Source organism: Neopsephotus bourkii, unplaced genomic scaffold, assembly GCF_033783945.1.
Source record: "Neopsephotus bourkii isolate Nb327-2 ecotype Australia unplaced genomic scaffold, CSIRO-AGI_Nbou_v1 NB_168, whole genome shotgun sequence".
Classification (NCBI taxonomy): Eukaryota; Metazoa; Chordata; class Aves; order Psittaciformes; family Psittacidae; genus Neopsephotus; species Neopsephotus bourkii.
In genome coordinates, this window is record NW_026900684.1 from 17,546,644 (window position 1) to 17,571,730 (window position 25,087).

At 36.5% G+C, this 25,087-nt stretch overlaps 1 protein-coding gene across 2 annotated transcripts in view; it reads left to right on the plus strand.

The window, feature by feature from the left end:
- The window catches only part of FBXW7 (F-box and WD repeat domain containing 7), a 128,264-nt gene that overhangs the window by 44,807 nt on the left and 58,370 nt on the right, over nucleotides 1-25,087 (plus strand). Inside the window, exon 1 of one of the 2 annotated variants that reach the window (XM_061374317.1) lies at nucleotides 2,957-3,340. The exons of the other annotated variant lie outside the window; for it this stretch is intronic. Coding sequence (XP_061230301.1) covers nucleotides 3,194-3,340 — 147 coding nt within the window. The 5' untranslated portion in view covers nucleotides 2,957-3,193. Of the gene's footprint in view, nucleotides 1-2,956; nucleotides 3,341-25,087 lie in introns of those variants that run through there. 2 annotated transcript variants of the gene reach the window in all.

A 25,087-nucleotide genomic window follows, 5' to 3' on the forward strand; every position in this document is an offset into this window, starting at 1 on the left:
ATTTGGCCAACAAATTTTCATCTCATAGTTCAAGTGTTTTTTCCGTGAGATGATGATAAAAAATGGGGAAGAACCAGGCAGAGGTAAAAACAGAAGCTCTTGTTGCTATGGTAAAGTCTGAAATCTAGTACTGTAATTTCACACGGAGGGAAACAAGTGCTTTATTTTGATTTGTACTTATCTGCTTAGAAAGGGGGGACTATGCTGAATCTGAACTTTATTTGCATCTAGAAGACTGTCCCTGTGGAATTACTTTAGAATAGTTTGGAAGTTTGTGAGGTAAAACTAATGTGGTGTTGGGACTTCTACCTCAAACCACAGAAGAAGAAAGGCTGGAAATCAGAGTTTTATCTTTTTTGAAGGTGTGAGAATAACCTGAGACTGCAGATTATGCTATGAGTGGTGCTTGGAAAATGCCATACTTCAGACTTGACTACTCCCCAGTTGTGTGTAAATCTGTAAATGGGACAAGTTGTGTTCCTGTTTTGCACTTTGGCTATGAGTTAATATTGCAAAAAAAAAAAAAAAGGGGGGTGGGATCAGGGAAGTAAGCCTGTAAATTAGTAAGATACTAGGCTCTGATATCAACTAGTAAGGTCTGGTACTAAAATACTACCACTCCACCTTGCCGAAATCTGACACGCTGTCAAATTCTCTTCAGCAGTTACACAGTGAAATAATCTTTAAAAACTGAGTTTATTTCAATAGTTCCTCTTAGCACATACGTAGACATTTCTGCATGCAATGAAATGAAACATTGAGTATCTATTAAACTAGAATCTGAGGTTTGCTTTGTATGAAATACTGTATCTGATATTGTTATGTTACATACCTACTATTCAGATCTCAAATTCTATTAGTACAAATACATTTTGGTAAACTTCCCACTTTGTTGGGCGGATTTAGACAGTGACTGATACACCAAAAATGGAAAGCTTTGGCCTTTTGGTTCTTTTTAACGATGCATCATAGAGGTGTGTGAGTTGACTTCCTGGTCTTTTGGCTCTGCTCTTCACTTTATTCAAAGTAGAAATAAAAGGCTACTCTTTCTTCCTCTTTGGAGTATTTCAGTAAACTTTTCTAATTCGAGTGAAACTGAGGTCCCAAGATACCTTCTAAAGTCTTCCAGCCAAGTGAAAGGCCTATTTTCATGATAGAAACTATGAAGTAATTCAGAATGAAACCATAAACTGTGGTCTAGTGATATCACTGTTGAGTACAGGCTAATAATAAACTAATTTTTTTGGCATTTATAGGATGCAATATCAAGAAGGAAATGTAGAGAGTCTTTCAGAAGAAAGTATCTGTTTAAATGTGCTTTAGAGTGGCATTTGAATGAAATGCTAGTAAAGAAGAAAATAAAATAACCAGTGCATGAAGACTACTGTGCTACCCAGCATTTTAGTGCAGAATTTCTGTATGCAACATCTGTAAAGAAATAAGATTTTTTTTGTTCGTCTGAGAGAGAATTTGTTATAAATGAATGCTTACTCTAGTATATACATACTCAGTGAAAAATTAAGGATTTTTACAGATTTTTTTGTATAAAGCATTCAACAAGCAAATGTTTGGTCAGAAGAGGCTCTACACATGAGTGAGACATACTTACAGCTTGGCTTTTTGAAGGGGAAACAAAGGGCTAAATGGAGATGCTAATACAGCCATATTTTAATGCTGTCTTTTGTTAAGTTGCAGTGTTGTGCTTCAAGCATTAAAGCATTACTACACTCCCTCTTTTGCCCTCACATAATTATACAGTTAATTATCTTTGCTGAGTTGTGCATAAAGGGACTTGGAATATTTCTTAGTGGTCATTTATTCACTGTGCTACAGGCTGTACTGACTCTGTTCATATGAGGGCTTTGATGGCTGTGTCTTATCAGCAATTTCATAAGACATTTTCACTGTCTTTTGTCTCTTCCTACTTAGTTTTGCTGTAAAAGGTTTTCAAAATTTGAATATATTTTGAAGAAACATGTCCACATATAGGGATCGAAAAGGGATTGTGGGAACCTAGAGGCATTGTAAGCAATGGAAAACTAATTTGATCAAGAAATTATTTAAAATGTAAATAAACTAAGTGCAGATAATCTGAGTAATAGACATGGCTGTTCTAGCTTTGTTCAGTGGAGTAAGAACTTTTTTCCTGAAAAATGGCCCTCTTTCAGATTTGTTGCTAAGGGCAGGGAGGCCTCTCTCCACATCCACAGGAAACAGTGTTCTTGGAGGAAAAGCCCTTCTCCTTTTCATCAGTGTGATGGATGGGCCTGAGCAAGCTGGTACCCAAACTCCTGATGGCTGGAAGAGGGAAGACAGTTTCAGTACCATTGTATCCCTGGAGCCAGAGCTCCCTGGATGCTGCTCCCCCACAGCAGCAGAGAAAGGGGAGGAGATGGAGGCTGTGGCACCAGGTCATAAGTAAGGAGGACCAGGAAGAAGGGGGTAAAAATCACAGTGTAGGTGAAAATAGAATGGTAGTCTCTACTTATATTAAATGAACAAGTTTCAAGCCATATCTTCATTATAGGGGACTCCCTTTTTTTTTTCAGCTTTTTTATTCTTATTTTAACATTTTTTCCTTTGTAACTTTTGGACTTAGCAGTATATTGTTTGTGAAGACAATGGTTAAGAAACAGCGAGGTCCAGGTTAGTTTTTGAGTCCCTAGCTGTCAAATGTGCCCAGAGAGCTGTAGAGTTGATCCTGCAGTAACACTGCTACTGTTTGAAGGTTGCAGTCTCCTTGGATTCTCCTTCTGAAAGCACAACTCCAAGTCATAGATTTTTTAAATGATTATTATTATTTTCCTTTAAAGACCAGATGTAAGTGGCTATGGTTATTAAAACTCCTGGCAGTCTTGATTTTATCCTTTTTCAGAGGATCCCTTTTTGGAGAAGGGCTCTTCTGACATTGCAGGGGAGGTCTACCAGCTGTTTGACTGGCAGGAGCAGTCTGCCTGCCCCTTGGTAGTTTAATTCCTGTCTATACTAGGATAGCTTGCACTTCACTGAGCAGCAGACAGGTCAGGACACTTGGCAAGAGAAGGTTGAGAGACAAAGGCAGCAGGCTGTGGCGAGCTGAATCACCAGTCTGAAACTTTAAGAAAAGGAAAAAAGAAATCATGCAACTTTAGAAGCAAAGTTTTTAGCAATGTTCTTGAATTATTAGTAGGCTTGACAAAGTGAGAGCAATAAAATGTCCAAACCTGGGAAAACTGCCATCAACCATGGCTTGGTTCCTGTTGATCTTAAAAGTGCCAAAGACCCTCTACCACACCAAACTGTGATGAAGATATTTAGCATCAGCATCATTGCACAGGGGCTGCCCTTCTGCCGTAGGCGGGTAAGTGTAAAAGTCTTTAAAACCTGGATTTTGTTCGCTTGGCTTGTAGCTCAATGCTTTGTCATGGTGCATTCATTCCATTAAGAAATACTTATATCTGTATTATCTCTTCACTCAGGAGGCTGTAGAGGAGCCCTTGGGTCATTTATTTCAATAATTCTTGTGCTTTAATTAAAATTTGTACATGTTGTCTAAGCTATTACTCATTTAAAGGGACATGCCAGAGATTCCCTTCTAGTTGCAAGCCAATTATATGAACATAAATGCTGTACAAATAAATGCATTCAGAAGTATGTATTTTACTTTTACTCACTCTTTTAGGTGATGTAGATAGTTTGGAGTAAATCTGTTGAATGCAGCTCTGAATTATATTGATACATGTGAGTTGCTGGATAAAAAAGTAGAGAACTTAGAGATGTTCAACTATTTAATATTTAAACGTTTTTAGTAGGAATTCTTAAAATACAATTTTAATGCTTTTGTAACTCAGTAATAGAGATAACATTTTTGCTGTTACAGAAAATAAAAATAGCATGTTACTATGTGGTGGTTGCGATATAGTTTATATATAGACAATCCTAGCCTGACAAACTATCATGGGTCTTATGCTACAGCTTCAGGGTCTATATGGATAAAGTGGCTCTTAAAGCACATTATATAAGCTTTTTTTAAAAAGTATTTTTTAAATTTTGTTCTCTTTGTAATACACCATTTTCAATAAAAAGTGAGTACTTTCAAAGCAACTTACATCATGATTTTGTTGCTCAGTTGCATACTGCTGAACTCGTATTCTTTAAAATTAATTTTTCTGCTTTGTTAATCTTTCAGTAAAATGATAAATAAATTTACTCTTCATAATGAATTTTCCCAACACTACTTTGGGTTTTCTGTTGCTACTGAAGAAATACTGTTTCCGTTTATTGATGCAAATACTAAAATCTAGCTCAGTTTTTGTGAATGTGCTGGCTTTACTTGAATGTCAGCATGCTTCTTTTCAGTAAACTCACTGAAATTACAGATGACATTTAAATTTGAGATCACCACCCTTGTAAGCTTCATTTCTTTTTACTCTGTTGCTTTGAATGTCTGAGAATGTTTCTGATATGTAAAAGGTGGATGGCATGAGTTGGAAGCTAGCAACTTAGTATCAACCTGCAGCAGTGCAAAAATTAGAACATATGTACATACACACATGACTAGTATCGGATCATATGCATTTCAGAACAGTATTTTTTCAGTACCACACATATGTTTTGAACACTGAATAGGTTGAAAGTGTTAAAGTAACCCTTTTTATTGTAATAGACATGCTTGCAAATTTTTATATGATTTGAGAACTGTTTGCTTGAATATAAGCGTTTGGGATATGTTTGGGTAATTTTGGTTCCTTTATCCTGGTAAAAGATAATTTAGCAGATATATTTCACAAATCTTTCTGTGGCTGTTTTAATATATTATACTGTTGTAACTTTAATGTGTGCTGATGTTTTATGTGTATATTTTCTGTAATGAGAAGTGTGGTCACACATTAACTTACAACAAATATGTAAAAAATTAATTGCTAAAGACTTTGTCCCCCAAAAAATCACAGTCTTAGTTGTCCTGTCTTGCCCAAGCAGTCAAATCGATGACTCAGTAGTTTTAGGTTTAAGAAGCTGTTCAGCATTTATTTTTCTTGTAGCATTAGGACTAAAGAGGAAATTAAGGAACATTGTAAATGTATGCTTTAACAGCTTAAGCCATCATCAATCTATTTCTTGTCTTCTAAAACTAGTAGTTCTCAGTATGATGGCTGCTCATAGTGGAAAAGATTATAGCTCCGCCTTTAGTCTCATGCCTTGCAACACTCAAAGCCTGCACATAGCTCATAACGTTACCATATTGGGTTCCTTCCCAACATGCGCAAGTTGCATATAGGATCCATATATTAACAAAAAAATCCCGAACTACCAAACCTCATTTTAGGTATCTACAGGTGAGAGAATTGATACATTTGTTACATAGTCTTAGCACTTTATTAAACATCACAAGAATAAAAAAAATATTTTTCATGTAAAATAGTTCTGACATAAAGTCTTCACCAATATGCATCTCTTACATTTTATTGTATTTTATTAATTCTACTTTTCATTTAAGAAAGCATTGAATTTTTTATCATTTAATGTTTATACCTAAACTTGATGGGCTTTACAATGTGAGCTACAGTTTGCTTCTAGGTTATTGGATTGATAATATGTCAATACCAATTTTTTTCTGGCAAGTGTATGGCTGGGCGGTTCAAACACTGGCATGACTTAAAGATTATCGACCTTCTCCTTGTTTGAACTCATTTCTTCCCCTCCTTAATTGTACATTAAACGAAGCAAAACATCTTTAAAATGTGTGCTATGGTCCTTGGGAGTAAAAATACTTCCGTTATGAGAGCTGGCAGTTCATAGCTTCTGCATCCTCTGCATTGGTTATACTGGGCTTCTGTCAAGAAGTACACTATAAATGGTCACAGGACTTAACAGTTTGCCCTTATGTGTTTTGTCAGTTTACACATGTAGCTAAAACACTTTTCTGCAGTACTACTAATCTGAATCCAGTTAAAAATAGTATTACTTAGCATTCTTTGTGTAGTACTTGAGAATAACTTTAACACATAGCTCTAAATGTACTAAAGCCTCTATTCCTTCAGAGCTCTCACTGAAAACGTTGATGCAGTATCATTTAATGTAGATATAGCCATGGTCCTCTTCAGTCTTTAGCATATCTGTTGTAGGCACTGAAGTAGATATTGCGGTACAATGTGAAGAAGCAATGAATACCTTTCAACTAGTACACGCTTCAGGTATCAGATGTCAGTTAGCTCTTCAGTGCGATGTAATTGCAGATGATCATCGAACATACTTAACAAGATAGTCACGCATGTCACGTATGTTCCAAAATCAACTGCTGTATTTTGTTTGCGATGGCAAATAATTTCAGTTGACAAAAAATTGGTCTTTTAGTTAACTACACAATTACTCCCTTAGACTGCTCCTAAACCACTAACAGTGGCAGTGTTTTTACTTCTGATCTATTAGAATTTGTAACTATTTCAAAGGCTATATGTCCTGGGTTCAGCAGTAGCAGTCATTCCTGCTGAACCCAGGACACTCTACTTCAAAAATCACTTTCTTCCCTCTTTAGTTTTCCATGTGTTTTCCTAAAAATTCCTGTACTTGTTCCCCTTGGAGCAACATTTTCACCACATTGAATATATGTTTTTAAGAAATGCTAATAAGTTGGAGAACTTCTGAAAGTGTCTTACCCACTTGCAGCATTTCTTAATTGCAGGTGGCTTGAAGTAGAACTGAATTGGTACAAAGCAGGGGTTTTAGTGTGCACAAGGTGATATCCCAAGCTAGAAAAGTCAAGGTAATAAATGTGTCCGTTTTTAATGCCCCTACCCTCAGAAACTCCAAAGACTCTGTTAACGCTTTACTGTTTTGTGAGAATAGTTTTGTTGTATGTCCATATGTTTTGCCTTTGAAATGTACCTGACCAAGCTTAGGCAATTCATAAACTTAGTTCCTGAGTGAAATGCTTCTGTCTGTAGGGTGTACTTGTTAGGTGAACATAGGGTAATGCATTTGAGCATTGATGTATAACACCAGTGGATGCTCTTCTATATAAATTGCATATGGTATCGGTCCATTTTGTTCCTACAGTAAAGCACCTGGAGCTAGACTTCAGTTCCTTTTCCTTCCTGTGGTTGAGTAGTATGCTAATAATGTATTTGAAATACTAATGCTTCTTCTGCATGAGCAGCTTCACTTATTTGGACTTGGGTTTTTTTTATCCCTTCATTTCTGTGTTAAAACAACCAAAACACCCTTTTCATTGTCAGTCTGATCGACGTAAATGCTTGTGCCACTAGCGTAACCCAAGTAGTCCATCCATTCAATTTCTGAGGGAAATGAAATCCTGATTTTTTCTGCAACAAATCATATTTCATGCTTGAGTACAGCATGTTGTTTCATGGATGACAGTAAGAAGTTACTAAATGGGCAAGAAACTATTTAGCTTTCTCTGAAATGGCATATTGTCCCATACTTCTGTGTATGTCAGCTGACACTGTATCAGGTCCTGAATAATATGAAAAAAACCATAACTATTTTCCCCTTAAGCACAACATGAAAAAAAGAAAACAATTCCCTTTACTTTTGGAGTTTCTTGCCATTTGGTAAGAAGAGACCGTCAGAAGAGCATAAAGAAAAACGTGTGAAAATATGCATATGTGTACATATATATGTATGTGTGTATAATTTTTTAATTTATAACTTAAGGGAGTTTTAAGAGTCTGTCACTGGACAAATCAGAGCACTCCCACATGCCTACATAGTCTACAGCAGACTTTCTGGTTCTGGGCTTTATGGGGGGGAAACCTGTGCTATGGCCACTGGGGGCAAGAAGCCTCTTTGGGTGTCAGAAATAACTTTCTTTCAAAGATGGTTTAGCCTTGACTTTAAATTGCCTTGTTTGTGTTAGAATTTGTCACCCAAATGGAAGTACAGGTTGTGGACTGATCAGTAGATATCTACATGGACGGAAGTTTGTTGTTGTCCCTGTGCTTTTCGTAAATGAATGTGTCCATTGTTCTGGATATCCAAATACTCACAATAAAGTCCGCCTTACAGAGGCTTTACTTTTCATGGTTAAACTTAGTGTTTGATTTCTTGCTTTTAATATTTTTGGAATTTCAATTTGGGGAGATTTTTGTAATGAAAGAGGAATAATTGAGAGGTCCAGCAGAAGGAATTTAATTTGAAAAGGCAGATGTTTTAAGTGCAAAGAAAAGGGTGCTGAAAAGTTACAGAAATGAGCAAGGTGAAGCCTTGTGTAATGCTCTGCCTAAAGGATAACTCCTTTTAGAAGATAAGTAATCTTGAGTAACGAACTGTTTCCTCTTTTTCTTTTTTTTTTTTTTTAAGTATATGCAGTATCTCCATGCTGAATCTGCTATTCCCATGCTTTTTTCCATCTCCTTTCACAAGGGGAATAAAAGTTTTCCCTGTGTTAGGTGATAGCCTTGAAGGAAAGCAACGTATTACTTATTTTCTCAATGTAGAGCAGAGGCAATCTAAAAAATAACATTTTCCCATATTTTTTTGTTCTTGCTGCAATTATCTCTTTCATTTTGCTTGCAAACCTGTTGACTCTAGTGTATGTGAGGGGGACTAAAATAGGAGTCACGGAAGTGGAAAAAGGAATGGGCAGATCCTCAGTTATCTGGTCAACTCAAGGTGGTGTGGTTCAATCTGACTGAAGAGCCTTGTGGTCTCCCAGGCTATGCTTACAAGAGGTTTGTCAAGCCATACCAAAATCCATCTTCTAAACTATGGGTACAGTCAGTTGTAGCCAGTGTTTATGGCTCTGTAGAGCTAGATACAGGCAGAAGTATGCTTCTGTCTACCCCTCCCCTTCTGTGGGGTGTTACAGAAGCTGTGGGCTTAAGATAGCCATTTGTAGGAGGGAGCACTTAGTCTGCTGTTCACGCAGCTGTTCCCTGTGTCCCCTGGAAAAAAAGAAAGTTGCTAGCCTAAACCATGCATATGTAGTCTAAACTGCTGTATTGACTCAAAACCACTCAGGCAACCTCTGAAAACTTTGATTTTTTGGGGGGTGAGGGATGGGGGAGGAGTTGGTAAGGTTTTGTTGTTATCCACTGCAACAAATGTCATAGCACTCCCAGACTGCTTTTTCAGAACATTCAGTGAACCTCTGTCACTGTACTGCCTCTTGAGAAACACTTTTGTATTTAAATTGTTCTACCTATTTCTGGCCAAGATAAAAGCAGCAATCGAAAACTCATTTATATTTAACACTAGCTAAAATGTTTTTCTTTGTGGTTTTGATGCATTTAAAACTTCCATTTCTTGTGCAGTGAGCAATGCTGTCTGTTACAGACTGATGCCTGAGTGCAGATGCTAAAAGCATGTTATGAGAGGTCTGCAGTCAGTTGCTTCCCTTCAGGAGGTGTCAGAAGGAAGGTTGCCTGGGCAATTTTACTCCTTTGTGCCCAATTGTTTAGATGTCTTTAGAAACCTTTATTGTAATTCATGTTGAGCTATTAAAACATGCTGGATTGACTCTGTGAAAGCTCTTTACCTGCTTAAAAGTCTGTCATTTATTGTCTCAAGCTGTGGAGGTTATAGCATCCAGCAGAAGAAAATAGAAAACAGGAGAAAGCAGTGGTGCCATAAACTGACCCAGCTGCCTCTTTGCTGATTGATCATGCTGGACGGGGACTCATGAAATGTGTAATTAAATACTTAATTTATTGCTTTGAAACCTAATTGCCTTAACCCTTAATCTCCTTTTTCTCTTTTTGCAGTCCCTTGTATCACTAAGTAAACACTCTTTGTCCTTCTGCAACAAATGAAGCCATTTTATTTTCCTGAATATGAGGTAATTTTTTTTTCAGGTATGGGCAAAGGATCCTTTATGAGGCAAAAAAATGCCCTGCTGTGTCATGACCATCTCTTAATACAGAAACACAAAGAGGGCAAATTAATTTAAACTGTCAGTCTTTGCCCTGGCATTCCCCAGATTTTGAATGGAAGTTGAATGGAACTAGAATGACACCCAGACAAGTCGTAAGCTGTAGCATTTGCATCCTTCTCTTGGATCTTTGCCACTTATCACAACTGACTGTTGTTCTTTAGGTCTTAAACTGTTCCTGTCAGAAAATGATGGTTTTGCCAGTTCAAGTAGCTCCAGTCCTCAAAATGAAGATCCCACCTCATTCCTAGTTTCACTGCTGAGCTTGTGTTCAACTTCCAAAATATGAGGCCCTGATCTGCTCTATTTCATTTGCCCTTTACCTGGTTTTGGATTTCTAATTCTACTTTCTCTCCACCACTTCTCATTGCTGTTGTCTGTTAAATATGGGCCTCTTCTTCCTGTTCTTCCTTTGCCCTCTTATAGCTCTTGGTACACTTACTTATCTTCATTTGAGGATAAAAGTGCTTGGGAAGTACAGTTTGCGTAGGGACAGCAGTAGTATCTTTCTAAATTCTCTTGAGGTATTTTACAATGTTACTCAGTTGTTTGAAAAGGCAAGAAAACAAGACTAGAGTTGACATGACTTTTCCCTTTCTATCTTTGTTTTTAGTCAAGGAAGTCTGTACTTCTGATTTGTTGCGTTCCTTAAGTTTTTTGAGTAACTAATTGTAAGCTTTCTTGATAAGAGGTTCGAGATGGCTGCAGAACGTATGTGTAGTCACATGCAGTTTGATCTCATTTCAGAAAAACTTCTCTGGTTACTCGCCTTTTAAATGGACATGATTTTAATAATAAAATATCCAATCCATGCAGTAGGACAATGATTTTTCTTTAAATGTGCAGATGATAATTGCAAACTGTACTATATTTTTAATATGCTGCAAGCATACGTTTGTGAAAGAGAAGTGCTGGTTATGTATGTCGTATGAAATGCTGATCATGTGCAAGCAGGTGATACAGTAAATCTGGTTTTGATAACTTTGCTGCTACTGTAACATTTCAAAGTAGCAGGCAAAACATTGTAAGAGTTGTGTGTGGTGATACTCACTTATTTTGTAGATCATATCCTAATATACTGCAAGACCACCTAAGATCCACTGACCCTAAAGTGACTGATAAAAGAATTGCATGAATGATACTAGAAGTCTAAATATACTCTTCTATGTATGTTTTTCCCTTATGAATTATCTGACATTAGGATTACTTCCTTAACCCAATTTACTGTATACTTAGTATCAAAGGACTTATAACACCTGGTAAATGCTAATATATTAAACTTCTTTGTGAGCTAGGGAAATGTTTGGGTTATATTTACAGGGAATAGTATAATCATGTGGCAAAGGCAGCAAATGTTTTGTGTTGTAATTAGGAAAACATGCTTCTTTCTTCTCTGTTTCAGATGGTTCATTATTTCAGATTGTTTATTAAGCTTCTGTGTGCTGCATTGCTTTGCGTGTGCAAAGTAGTAGATAGAATTTTATTTGTAAATTGTGAAAAAGAGTCAACTTGTGTGTAGAAGACTCAGGTGGGTGAAAGATTTATTTTAGAAATCCGTGATATGTAAATACATGCAAATTTGGGACCAGGTGTTTTAATATGTATACCTTCCTGTGGAATTTCTAAAATTGCATTTGACTCCAGTTTCTGTAGTCAGCATGTATTTAAGTTTATTAATGTAGCTAGTGCATAATTAAGGTAGCCAGTTGCAGCTTAGAGCTCTTGCATGGTACCATGTGGGATCTCCTCTTATGATTTAGATGCTTCCATTTATATGTACAGACATGGTTTTAGAAAGCATACTTTTATTTCCAAATACTACTATAATAATATTGTACTAAATGCTGTATGGAAAATAGTCTCTGCACAGAGCACTACTTGTAGAGATGAAAGAAAGAAGGCAAAATGGGAATGGAAACATTATGTGGTGTTAGCTGCTAGAAGCAGAAAATTGTCCTTGGCTCACAGGCCAGGAATCAGTAGGTGACACTATACTGCTCTTTTTCTAAGGATACTCTCCCAACAGAATTTTACTTTCTGAAAAGTGAGAAAGAACAGCAAAGGATGTGCTACAAAGGTATTTTTGTTACGTTTTTAGCACCATTTTTTCCTACTTTTACCCTGTGTTTAGGTAGATTTACTACTATACTTAAACAGTTAAGATTTTATTGCTCTAAGTCAATCTGCATGATACAGTGTTCTGTAAGTGCAAATGGCAGTCTCTTCCAAAGCATGTTGCTATTAATAAACCCTAACACAAGATTACTTCTCATGATAACAGCAGCAGCTGGTAAGAATGTTTGCAATTTTAACATATTTGCAGCACTACTACATTCCGTCTTGCATTTCTCCTGTGGTTCATTGTCAGTAAAATTTCAGACTGAATTCTTACAATGAGCTTCTTCATGTCCTCACTGTCTTCCCTTCCTTTGCCTCCCCTTCTCCAAATCCTGTCTAGATACCAAGCTATGAAAAAAGCATCTCTCTTTTTACCTTTCCTGCCTTTTTACACCCACAGTGTTCCTGTCCTTTGCCTCTCTGGTTACGCTGCGTGCAGTTCTGCGAAGCCCTTCCTGCCCACACATCTCCCTTAATGAAATGAGGAATTATCTGTAGCTGGCTAGCCTAATAATTTCTAATTGAACCAGATAAGCCATCAGGTTAAAGAAATATAAGAATGCAGCTGCTGCACCATCTATTAATTAATTTTAAAAATACATGCATTTAGGTTTAAGCATTAATCAGTCTCTAGGCAGATAATAAACTTAGTTGCTACCAACAATCTTCTCTTGAATGGGATCCAGGAAAATATATGCCTGTGCACCTTTCACGTTTTGGGAGGAATGTGTTTGTTCAAACCAGTAATAATCTTCTGTTTATTTCATGTGTTAGATACGTAAGATTGCCACTTACTTGCAGTTTCCATTAGCACTGATGGAAGAAATAAGTAAGATTATCTAACAGACACTGTACATGGCAAAAAACTAATCATACAAATTCAAGGAAGCTAGGCTACGTCATCCCTTTAGCTTATGGCGAGATCTATAGTGTTTGTGCTGTTTCTGGCTGAGGTTTATCTAATGGTATGGAATTGCTTCTGATAAAAATTGGTAGTTTTCTCATCATTTGAAATATTACTGTGTTGAGGTCACTTTGCACTATAAAAATTTGACTCTGATTGCAGTTAACATGAAGGTTGAAATTAATTTATAGATTTATTAACGGCATGTGTCCGTAGCAGTACCTCAGAAAGAAAATGTGTTAGAATAATAACAGCAGCTATTGCGGTCAGTGCCTAATCCATACGTAATTAAAATTGCAAAAGTAGAATCATGTTAGGGTTAGTTTGTTTCTCTCCCCTCATGGGTTAGAGAAAGGTTATTATAATTCTGTTGGAATTATTCCATTTAATTGTCAAATTAGCTTGCTGTGTATTTCTTTCAGTTTCTTCCCTGCTTCTCTTGTTGCATAAAGAACTGGTCATCATGGAGGGAAACTTTAGTGAGTTGTCGCCATTCCCTCCCTGAAGGAAAAGAGGAGGCAGCTTGAACTGCCTGGTAACAAGCTGTGTGAGTTTCCATGAGATCTGTTGGTATGACTAAAGTAAGGTTTCCAAATGGCCTGCGTATTACACTGCCTTACTGAGAGAAATTTCTTTGGGGCATCTGATTAACACGGATCACTTTCTGAACCTGGCACCACCTCAGTTTATTACATCTGTTCAACCTGTCTTCCTTGGTTTGTCCTGTGCATTCCCATGAAGGGATGTATCCAGATGCAGCTGTCTTCCAGGCACAGTACTAAGCCCTGCGCCAGTCTTGAGATTTCTGGGAAGGCATCCAAACTTCTGAGAGGGTCAAGAGGAAATAGTTTCCTGTTCTGAAGTGCTGGCCCATTTTAATTTGAGCACACAAATGAATGTTTTAAATGTCCAGAAATACTGCATATTTGTCTGCTTATGGCTGTGGTTAGCAGGCCCAGCATTTCTTTTGTCAATTTAGCAAGAGTTTGTGTCAGAATGACCTATTCTTTCTGATCTGTGGAGAAAGTAAATGCTTGAAGATGTCTAAGGCATTAGGAATTAATTCCTGAAAACATGGCAGTGAGGTGGGTGCAAACACCTTCTTCTCCTCTTCCCGCCAACTTCTCTCTTTCTCTCTTCCTGATACAGAGAGAAACCTAGTCACTAAAGTGCAAGAATATTAAAAACCATAAGTTGCACCTCTCTCCACTAATTTGGAATGCCTTTCTGACTTGGGGGACCTAATTTACAGAAACAGGTATCGCTGGCAGCTCCTTGCAGGGGACACATAGACCATATGAATTAATAATTGCTAAAAATTTTCAGCATAATTTTGGAGCTTCAGTAGACAATTTATGTCCCCTGAGGGTTTTTCAGACATAGTTCCCCAGTCACAATAGGTACTGCAAGCCTAATAAAACTACTCTTTCAAGATACATCTGTGTTTATTTGCTCTTAATATTGTCTGGTTTTTGCATATGTATGTTGATACAGAAATTGAGACATGATATTTTATAATTGGCCCTAAGGCCTTCTGTTTTCTTGGTGATTTTAAGATTTGTAATTCAGATTTACACTGCCTAAGCATGAATGTTAGGCAGCAAAAAACCTTTAAATCAGAAGTCTTCTTCATGAAGAGGTAACTGTAATCTTTGATGGAAATACCAAAATGTGTATTTTATTTTTTTTTTTACAGTTCAATGAGCATACACATAAAGTACAGTATTGTATTTGCATTTGCATGTATTTTCCAGAAGGTAAATGGAAGGTACTTGCATTGACACAAATCAAGCCTCAGTGCAGTGAAATGGGAGAATTATTGGAAAATGAAATAGTATACTAAGTAGTACTTTAAAATGTAAACTATTTTCCACTGTTTCTCTAGTTTTAATTTCTGATCACCTGTATCTTAGAGTTGTTCTACTTTTTTGCTTAGCCTCCAGAACTATGAAGTCAGGACATCTATTTGTGCATTTTCATGCAAGAAATTCCTTGCTGTGAGGCCACACAGGGGACATGCTTGGCTCTCAGTCTTTTTTTTTTTCTGCATTCTATAGCACAAATTTGAAGCTTTGGTTGATCTTTACTAGGAGCTTTAACTTCTTTACAGAGTCTTGAGAAATAGTTCATGCTGTGACAGTATGTTGTCGTGGGGAATGAATCTTCTCTGGAGTCTCGAGAGAAAACTGTTGAAAACCTGAAGTACTGTGTTGGGGTTTTCTTATTGTTGTTTTTTTTTTTGTTTGTGTTTTTTAAGCTTACCAGGAGAAAAATTTGGGTGAAAAGAGGAAGGGAGATGGTGGAGAAAGGGAATTAAATGCAAACACTGGGGCTTCAAAGACTCTGTATTCCCTTATAGATGTTTCCAATTGAATTTTCCAAAACAAATACTGAAATTAAGGGGAAAAAGTTACTGCTGCAAAGTAGCCAACATAATGAAAGCAATTGAGTAAATCACCTTTTTATCCCAAATGCGCCCCTCTTTGTATTGTATGTACCTTGAGAGTATTGTCTATTTCATTCTAATATCTAAATTAGCTCAGCATTATCAATAAACTTTTTTTGTCTCGAAGAACAAAAACATCAGTAGGCATTCCAGTAGAGAGGATATACAAATGTACATTGTCTTTGAAGAATCAGAGTGCCAGGTATTGGATGTGGCATTCATTCCAAAGCATGTAATGACACAGATCACAAAGCTATTGCCCTATTAAAAACCTAATATATGGAAACATCTTTGTATTTCTGAAAGAATGTCAGTTGCTTCTTACAAATATGCTAAAAACCTTTCTGAGTTCCTGTATTCCTTTGACAGTGCTTGTGAACTTCATGGTTTATTTAAAAATAACACATTCCATAGTGTGCAGTATTAAAGCTAGTAGGTAATTGCTCCCTTTCTTCTATTCAGAACTGGGGATTCATAGCATCTTGTTATCTTAATAACAATCCTCAGAATACATACACAGATACACATGCTGTTCTTTCAGGGAGAGTTTTAAGATTACCTTCTAGCTTCTTGCCAATAGGTAGCGGCAGTGCTGCTTTGTGAGAGTCTGCCCTTAATGATTTGTATCTATCACAGACATGTCAAAAACTGTATCAAGCACAGAGGCTTCATGTGGCCCATTTTGGGTGTGCTTTCATTAAGGGCTTTCACAAATAGACAAATAAGCAAAATTTACTACTATTATCCAGCAAAAAAACCCTTAAGTTTTTTTTTTTTAATTTTTATTTCCCTTTATATTACATTCTTAACTTGAAAGTAATCACTTTTTTTTTCAGTGTAAACGAGATCAGTTTTCAATAGGAAACATACTAAATAAGAAAAGCCTTGCATATTGTCTTTTAGTGTACCATAAATAAACTTTTTTTTCTTTAGGAAACTTTTTTCTTTCTTCAGTCCTTTCCCCCTTATGTCTTAAAAATAATGAAATAAATTCTCCCAGCACTACTTTGTTTACAAAGTTTCTTAGGTGTTGAAAAATTGTCACTACATTCAAAGTGTAGAACGTGCTTGACTTCATTTATAAATGAGAATGTTTGAGCTTCAGTTTACAGCTGTGTTTATTTTAATTAAAAATATAAAAATCCCCAAATCTGATCCTCACCTGAAAGCAAAACTGGAAGTGGGCAGGAACATGTAATGGATTACTCTAAAAAAATTGAGAGATTTGGCTCATCTACAGGTGTAGTTTGAGCTGCATTTTGTGTGGTTTTAATGCAGTGATTCAGTTCGTTTACAGTGGTTGCTTGAAGGGAGATGGTTTTCTATGCTTCTCTGGTGGATGCTTCAAATTCGGACACTGTTTAGCAATACTGTTATAGTTATCACAGGGTAGAGAAGACCAGGCAGTGCCACACTAGTCCCAGGCTTGCGTTGCAGATACAGCATTGTTTCACTGACTACAAATGAGATGAGATACAGTGAAAGTGCGACTGACAAAACACAGAACAGAAAAATGAGTTGCTGTAGTACCAAGTAGCCAGAGCTGTGTTGCTAAAACTGTGACTGTTTCTGTGTATGTGTGTCAGCAAAATAGAAAATTTTTGTAGTGGTAGAAGGCGTTGAAGTATTTTCTTAGTACTCCCAGGGTGGCAGTCTCAGTTGACAAGAACTTTACATCATTTAAAAAACATGATGCTATATATTGCACAGTGAAGTCTCTCAAATGAGAATATATTCTTAAGAAAGAAGATATCATTACTTGTTTGAGAATCTATTAATCTTATATAAAGAAGACCTGATACTGAGTGCTGGACAGCCAAACTATGCCATAGATCCTTTTTTAATCTTGTTTTATACATTGCTCAGAGAGTCAAAGCTGGATTGGTTGAAGTTGCAGAGATCTGACCTCAAGGTGCCACCAGTATGATAGAAATACAAGCCCCTGTTCTTAATCAAAAACCTTTCCATTAACCTAATTCTGAAGTTGCAGATAGCAACCTCTATCTTACAGAATAAAACCCTGAAGAGGTCGTACTGGTTCCCTTGAGTGCCAGCTTCATTTCAAAGTTCAGAATATGTGTTTTAAGGGGGAGATCCTATATAGTATAGAGGTTGACACTTTATGTTAAGAAAATCATATGACTAGGTAGAGGAGAAAATAAAATACATAATGGCCCAGATATTGTCACTGAAATAACTGTAGTAACTGTTTTTCAGGATCTTTATCTTGTCTTTCAAGTGTCCTTGTTTCTATTTGCATGTGGTCAGAAGAAGAAGCTTGAATTTCTTTTTCCCATTATTGGTAGAGAGTCCTTTGGATATTATCTTTATGAAGAACTCTGGTGTACCATTTATTTAAACTTACTTACCAATGAAATGGACAGAGCAGATTTAGGTTATTTTATAAGCAAAGAAGATTTCTAAAGCATGTTTTCTGCTTAAGGCTATACTTACTTTATGTACCATATGACCATTTGTAGCACGTTAAATATTTGGAGCATAATTAAAAAAAAAAAGCAAATTGTGCCATTCTAGTTTTTGAAAGTACATATTTGCCTCTGTGCAATATAATGGTTTGGTTTTTGGTGTCATTTTGTTTTCAGAACAAAAAATGCACTTTTGGATCACAGTAACATTCAGTATGCTTCTTGTCATCTTGCACCTCTCTTATGCCAATTTATCATCTTGTAGGAAGGGTTAGGGGGAACTGCAAGTCCTTGTCCTGGCTTGAGAAGGATTTCATAATACTGGGAAAATCCTCAAGTTACTGTAGTAATCTTCTCTATGACAGCCATTTCTTAAGGGGAAAAAAAAAAGAAAAAGCTGAATTTCTCTATTTTCTGATAATGAAATCTAAATGAAAAAAGCTATAAGTTGATTTCTGCCTTTTTTTTAAATTTTCTACAGATAACTCATTATGAATTTCTAGAGATGAAAATGTGTTAGGTAGTTTATCTGAACAAATGGCATGAAGTACATATTTTTTTCCTATTGACGTGAATGAGTAATATGTTTTATTCTAAAATAGCAAGAGGCTTATTCTAGTAGGTCTAGATAGAAATGCTAACTATTAACTTACAGTCTTAACACAACTAGATACTATTAATTTTAATCAAAACTAAGACTTTTTAATGAATGTAATAAATTTACTCACCCTGCTTTGCTCCTCTTACGTTTTTGGTTACTAACAGTTTTTCAAGTGCAAGCAAGCCACAGACAGGTATTGAAATCAAAAACATCTTCTGTCTTGCTCACATGGCTGTAGAACATACAGAAGAATAATCTCTTCTGTTATTCCTTTATTTTTTCTTCAAAATAGAATCACAAAAGTCTTGTTGTCTTACATGTAGTTTAGGAACAGTATGGAGTGCACTGTGATTTCTCAGGATTAATATTCAGTTTGAAACTGAATAGCTCTGCTGCATTGAAAAGGTAGAAATTACAGCTTTACTCTCACTAGAAAATAAATTATATTTCTTGCTTTTGTACTTAAATTCTTACTTTTGAAAAGGTCGAGAGATTAAACCAGTGAGAAGGTTATCCAAAACTAATATCATTAGTAATGGAGAAGGAAAGAAAGGGGAGAGCGGGATAAGCGTTTATGCATGAGATGATTGAATTATTTATGAATAAAGTTCACCTTCCCCATAGTAAAGGTTTTCAAGTTGTGTGGGTGTGCCATGTACTTGTGAAATACTGTGTACTTGCAATTATTAGATATCTACTTGCAAACCAAATGAAGATGCCAGATGCCTCATTTTCTGTGCAATTTTCTAGTTATGTTTTCACAGAAAACGTATTATTATCCTAACAAAGCTTTTAGAAATGATCCATGACTTTGCATTCATCTCTTGGCCACAGGGTGTAAATATACACTGATTTTTATTTTATTATTTTTACTTATTTATTTATTTTAAATTGTTCTCAAAGCATAGCCTTTAGGGGAAGGTTAAGTCAAAAGGGCAGTGAAAAATTAATAACTATTAGATTACTCTTGGGAAGACATTATTCCTGACTGGATGGAAGTCTTAATGCTTTTTATATATATGCTTTTATATGTCTGCCTGATGATGCCTGATGTCTGCTGATGTTAGTCAGAGGGATGTGCCCTGTGGAGATATGAGATACCATTTGTTATCCAATCTAAAGTTTCTGACTGACATTCTATTTAATGCTACCTGAAACAAAAATGTGTGCATCAATCAGGACAATAAATTTAACATTAAATTACAAGGCAAATATTAATTGAATTCTGAATCAGAAGAAACAGGACACTTGGGGGAAAAAATCGTATTATTAAAAAAGTTGAGGGAATTTATAAGAAGTGTGAAATAGCTTAGATACCAATAAATAATTTCTGTTGCTGTTAGGAGTTGATTTTGATGGAAGCTTTATTGTTCCATTCTTAAAACTTTGTCATGGCTAAGTATATCCATTTTAGTGGGTATTTTTCCTCCGTAGAGAAATGTTAATACCTGAATTGCTTTTGTTCTTAAATTGTAATCCACCATGTAATCAAGGTGGAAAATTGATACCTTTTTTTAAGAGAAAAGACTAACTATGACTATCAATGTAAAACAAAACCAAGTGTTTTGCCAGCTAAAGTACAAGTTTAATTTATTCCAGTTCTCTTCGATTCTGTATGCCTAGAGGGGGGGCTCTCAAATATACAAATTTAAGAAACTTACAGTTTAACTTAGTCACCGTGTTAATTTTCAGTGAATTTTTCACATCATGCAACTTGTGGTGTTGTTTCTGTAGTGGACGTGAAGGGGCAGTGTAGTGCTGTGTATAAACGTGCTGTTTTCATTTTTTCAATCTGTTCTGGAAGATCACGGTTTGAAGTATGTTAATCCTTTTAAGTTAAAGAAATATCCTAGAAATGTCAATACACTTTAAGATTATTCTTGTTTAAAATGAGTCAGTGTTTCCTCCTTGATACTGTTTATACTCATGAATATAGATAATATTCAGTATTTTTTCAAGATCGGTAGCGTTTAAAGGTTTCCATGTGCTAGAAACACGTGAAGAGTATGGACAAGTGCTTGCAAAGTACAGCTAGTTGAAATATAAAAGGATATTGACAAAGTGACTTTGATTCCTTTTTTGTTTGTTTGTTTGTTTGTTTTAAAATTTCGGATATTAAAGTACATTTGAAGTACATTTTCCTTGTTAATGGCAGCTATTGCATATGCATTACTTGAGACCCTGCAGAACTGAACTTCTAGAGATGTCTGATACATTTTGCTCAAGTCAAATAAGTTGGTATCCAATGGAGGCATTGTGCCCGTGTCTCTTGAAACCACCATCACAAACAGAAGGGTAATCCACCATCTTTGGATACATGGTCTGAAACAATGATAGATAAAAGCCTTAGGTATAAGAAAGAAAAGATAGAAGGACGAAGCTTTTTTTTTTTTAAATGAGTGGTGAGACACTAGCACAGGTTTCCCAGAGAAGCTGTGAATGCCCCATCCCCGAAATGGTCAAGGCTAGGTTGGGTGGGACTTTGAACAACCCGGTCGAGTGAAAGACATCCCTGTTCATGGCAGGGGTATAGACTGGATGATCTTTAAAGGTTCCTTTCAACACAAACCTTTCTGTGATTCCATTATTGTTTCTGATGTCACTGTTTTAGCAACAAAGCCAACATTCACTCCTATCTTTTCTTATGACCATGTTCTGGTTGGTGTAGTTGTTATTTTGTATGAATAATGTGAAGACGTAGAGGTTAAAACTTTAGGAATGTGTGAGTGTAGCTCTGCCAGTTGCAGTGGCAAGCTTTTTCTTGCATACTGTGTCATATTTTTTAATGTTTTGAAGTTGTAGGCTTTTTGTAGACAACTTTGTTTTGTTTCTGTGAAGAATCTAATTTTGTTTCTAAGTAGTAAAACATTGAATTTTAGAAGATTTCATAATATGGAATGTGCAAAAATCTTGCACTTTTCAAATTTAAATCTTCAGAATAAGTGGGGCTTTCCATGTTCATTGGTTCTGCTTTAGCCTTCCAGTCTCTATATCAGGACCATAGCCTGAAGAGGTAAATAATACTTTACCTCAGGAGTAAAGTATCACTAGGAGCTCAGACTCCTTTGAAGATAACAAGCAAGGCAAACCTGAGTTAGTAGCGTAGCAAATACCATCTAGATACAGCATTTCTGTAGGATCATATTCCTTTCTCCTGGGGTTCTGATTGCCTGAATGTATCTGGGAAGAATCAGTCATTTTGGCAGATAGGTTTTCCATTGAGAAATTACTGTAACTTCTCTCATAATGAAATACTTTCATTTACTTAGTGTTTTTAAGCAGTTTTCATCCTGGTGCTTATTAAACAATTCAGAGAACAGATTGAAAAATAAAAACTAAGAATAATATAATTTTTACGGAAAAGTATGGGAACCACTGATAATTTTAATGACTGAAAATTCATATATAGACTGAATATTAACACTTTTAAAGCCAATAAATGGTTTATGATTAATCATTACTTATTTTATGCATCTCTGTTCAAAATGTCTCTTACCTGTTTTTCCTTTTGATAAACTCTATCAATTCCTTAAGGGTGCTTAAAATACAAAAACCATCTTGAATGTGTGCTAGGATTCTCCAGAAAAGATCAAAGTACATGTTCTTTAACTCAAATTCAATAGATTTGACCTACATTAAAATTTGAAATTAGGTAGAGATTTCCATTGAACTTTAATAGTGATTTTTTTCTTCTCATTATAGGGTTATGATAGGCATGAGCAATAAAAACATCATTTGAGAATGCCATTGTATAGCCGTGTGACAAGCTCTTTCATGCCCTGAGAAAATTGCTTTCTCTTTTTTGTGTATTCTATGATCACCAGTGAGAAGAAGCCAGTAACACAGACAGCTCTGTGTGTTCTGTTTAACTCTCCAAGAGCAATGTATAAAGGTTAACAGATTGTGTGCTTTCTTAGGAGCTGCATTACAATGACCTTAGAGGTATTTGGGTTTTGTCCAGATGAGGTTTCACTCTTAGCTGCTTTTAGAAGCAATACAGTGTTTTTATTACTTACTAGGTGAATTTTTGAAAAATATCTTACTAGCCTTACTTGTGACACAAGACAAATGTTAGGATGATAAGGGATTGAAACAGTAAGGCTTTTCAATTAGGAATTCAAAAACCCAAAGCCCTACATATCAAACTTTTGACAGAGCACGTGTTTACGCAGAGTCAATACACCATGTTTTCCCATGTTTTTCTTAGAAAGCATTAGCCTACAGTTCTTCAAAAGCAGCCACAACACTCTGGGTGCCATAGGGAAATCACAAACAAGAAAAAAGTGATGTATTTTCACGTCAGCTTTGTCTGAGAACTGCACGCATCTTTCACAACTGCCAGTAAATAGACGCATGCAATTTCAAGTGCAAAAGTGCATGTGCAGTATTTAGATTTTACGCAAACAGCGTATATCTAATTAGCTACTTGCATAAACAAATACTCAACTGTGTGCCTTGCATTCACATCAGCTGGATGCAGTTATGCACAGATTTCCTTAAAAGTGAGTGTCTTTTATGCTCGCTGCTTTAAAAAGCTTGTCAGTGTCTGGAGGGTAGTGTGGATGTTATCAGCATTTCAAAAAATGGCTTTGCAAAAATGGGTAGGCTGAGAGGGCTATTATGCAGAAAGTTAATACGGTGCTTGTTGGTCACACATGCTGATAGTACCAGAAACTCAAGTAGGAGAGCGTGTTCCTGTTCTTAAAGACTTCCCCTGCCCCCAACCGATGAAGAGATTTGTTAATGAATGGAAAACTTTCATTAACAAGTTGCCTCCTTTAAAAACTAACTGAACTTGCAAATGATCAGAATAGCATTCGGCATATCATTAGTAAGCAAGGAATAAGCCTTAGAAAATTTAAAGAATTGGTTCATACAGTTCAACAAAAGTACTTTAGAATCTGGGCTTTTCTTTGGTAGCTTGTGCCCCTTTGGTCTCTTTTCATTTTCTTGCTATCTGTGCAGACCCTTTACATTTTTCCAAACCTCCCCCCACCCCTGTTCAATAGCTAATCTGCTAAATTCATGCTACAACTGCTTCTTTGAGTGGAAGCGTTGTTCTGCCCGCTTCGTACCAGCTTTGTTACTGTGCAGTATTTTTCAGCTGTTTGTGCTCATTACCATACAGCTGGTATTTAGAGGAGAGAGGGAAGCAGGCAGAAGCTTTACTGTCTGCAAGTATAAGAAGCTCTTTTGCAAATGGGGTACTGGCAGATGGGACATGTGTTTAAACGGGTTTTGCTGATAACAGACTGCATTAAAAATCATTCTGAGAAAGCCTAAGGTCAGCCCCATGAATTCAGAACTTGAGAGGTATTCAGCTTTTGGAAGACCTTTATAGAATATTAATTAACCCTGGTCCATGAAAGTGACAAATGGATTGTTTGCAGAAATGTTAGATACTAGCCTGATGCCCCCACTTTATGGTTGATTTCCTTTAGCATCTCCTGATTTGGTTTGTGGAGGGGGTTAAAAAACCATAGGGTTATATACTGTGTTCGTGATCAGAGCTTTTGCCAAAGCAGATGAATGAACAAACGGTAAAATCCCAGATCTCATGAAAGGAAAAATAATTTCCCTTTTAATGTTGTGATTGAGCTTCACATTACGTACAATTATATAAATCTTTGCCAGCAGCCAACTCTTTGCATATACATGGAAACTGATTCTCTTGCTAGCAATATGGGTAGTACTGTACTGGCTGAGATGATCTGAAGAGATAATTGAACAAAGTTTGTGTCTGGAGGTGGTACATCTTCTGCTGGATCTATTACTGTAGCTGGGAAGGGGGAACAAGCTTTTGGGCATACGGGCTGCTCTTCCAGGCCTGAAATGGAAGCAGGAAATTTTGAGGCTGAATGTGAGCTGAGAACAGGTGTTCTGCATTGAGACATACATGTTAATCATTTGTTGTCTGAAATACAGGTTATTGGTGTTGGCATGGGTCTGATTCATGACCCTTGTAACAGGCTTACCAAATTCCTGGCTTCCTGCTGGAATTTGGTGTGTTTCTTGCAGTGCTCCGAGACCCTTGGGACACCCAGGGGTGACTAAGCAGTCACCTTCAGGAGGCTGAGTGCTCTGACAGCTGATAAAGAATGGAAACACCAGTGGGTTAAAGTTTCTCAGAGTACTCAGACTGTCTCTGGCCTTCTTAGTCGTAACCCTCCAGAAAGAGCTGCAGAATGCTTTCCAAAGCATTGAGTATGGGACAATAAAACCATAGACTCAATAGAGCTATTGATTTCATAGCATGTTATAATCTTGGGGTTTTTTTCCCTTGTTTCTCCCCTTTTTTCCCATTGGAGACAAACTCCTTACTTCTCTATTACTAACACTACCCTTTCTGGTCAGTGGGAACCAGAAAGTCTCAGATACATACCTAAAAGCAGGCCAAGTGGTCTCAGAAGCATATCCAAAACCTTGTCAGTTCAACTTCTTGTTCTCTTCCCCTTTTCCCTGAACCCCAACTGTATTACTTGCAGTAGTGAAAGATACTGCCGCTACCCATAAACCTTGCTTTACTGGTAATAAAGAGACATGCTGTATCTGTGAATGTTGGTCCTGCAGCACAGTAAACTTACAGTTCCTAAAACCAATGTCTGGAAGTTAGATGAGCTGGCAGGTATTTGTACCACATAGGCCAGATTTTTATGTTTTGGGGAGAAGAAATCAGTTGAGATGCTTCTTAGCTACTTAACTATTTGCCCAGAGTTTTATTGCA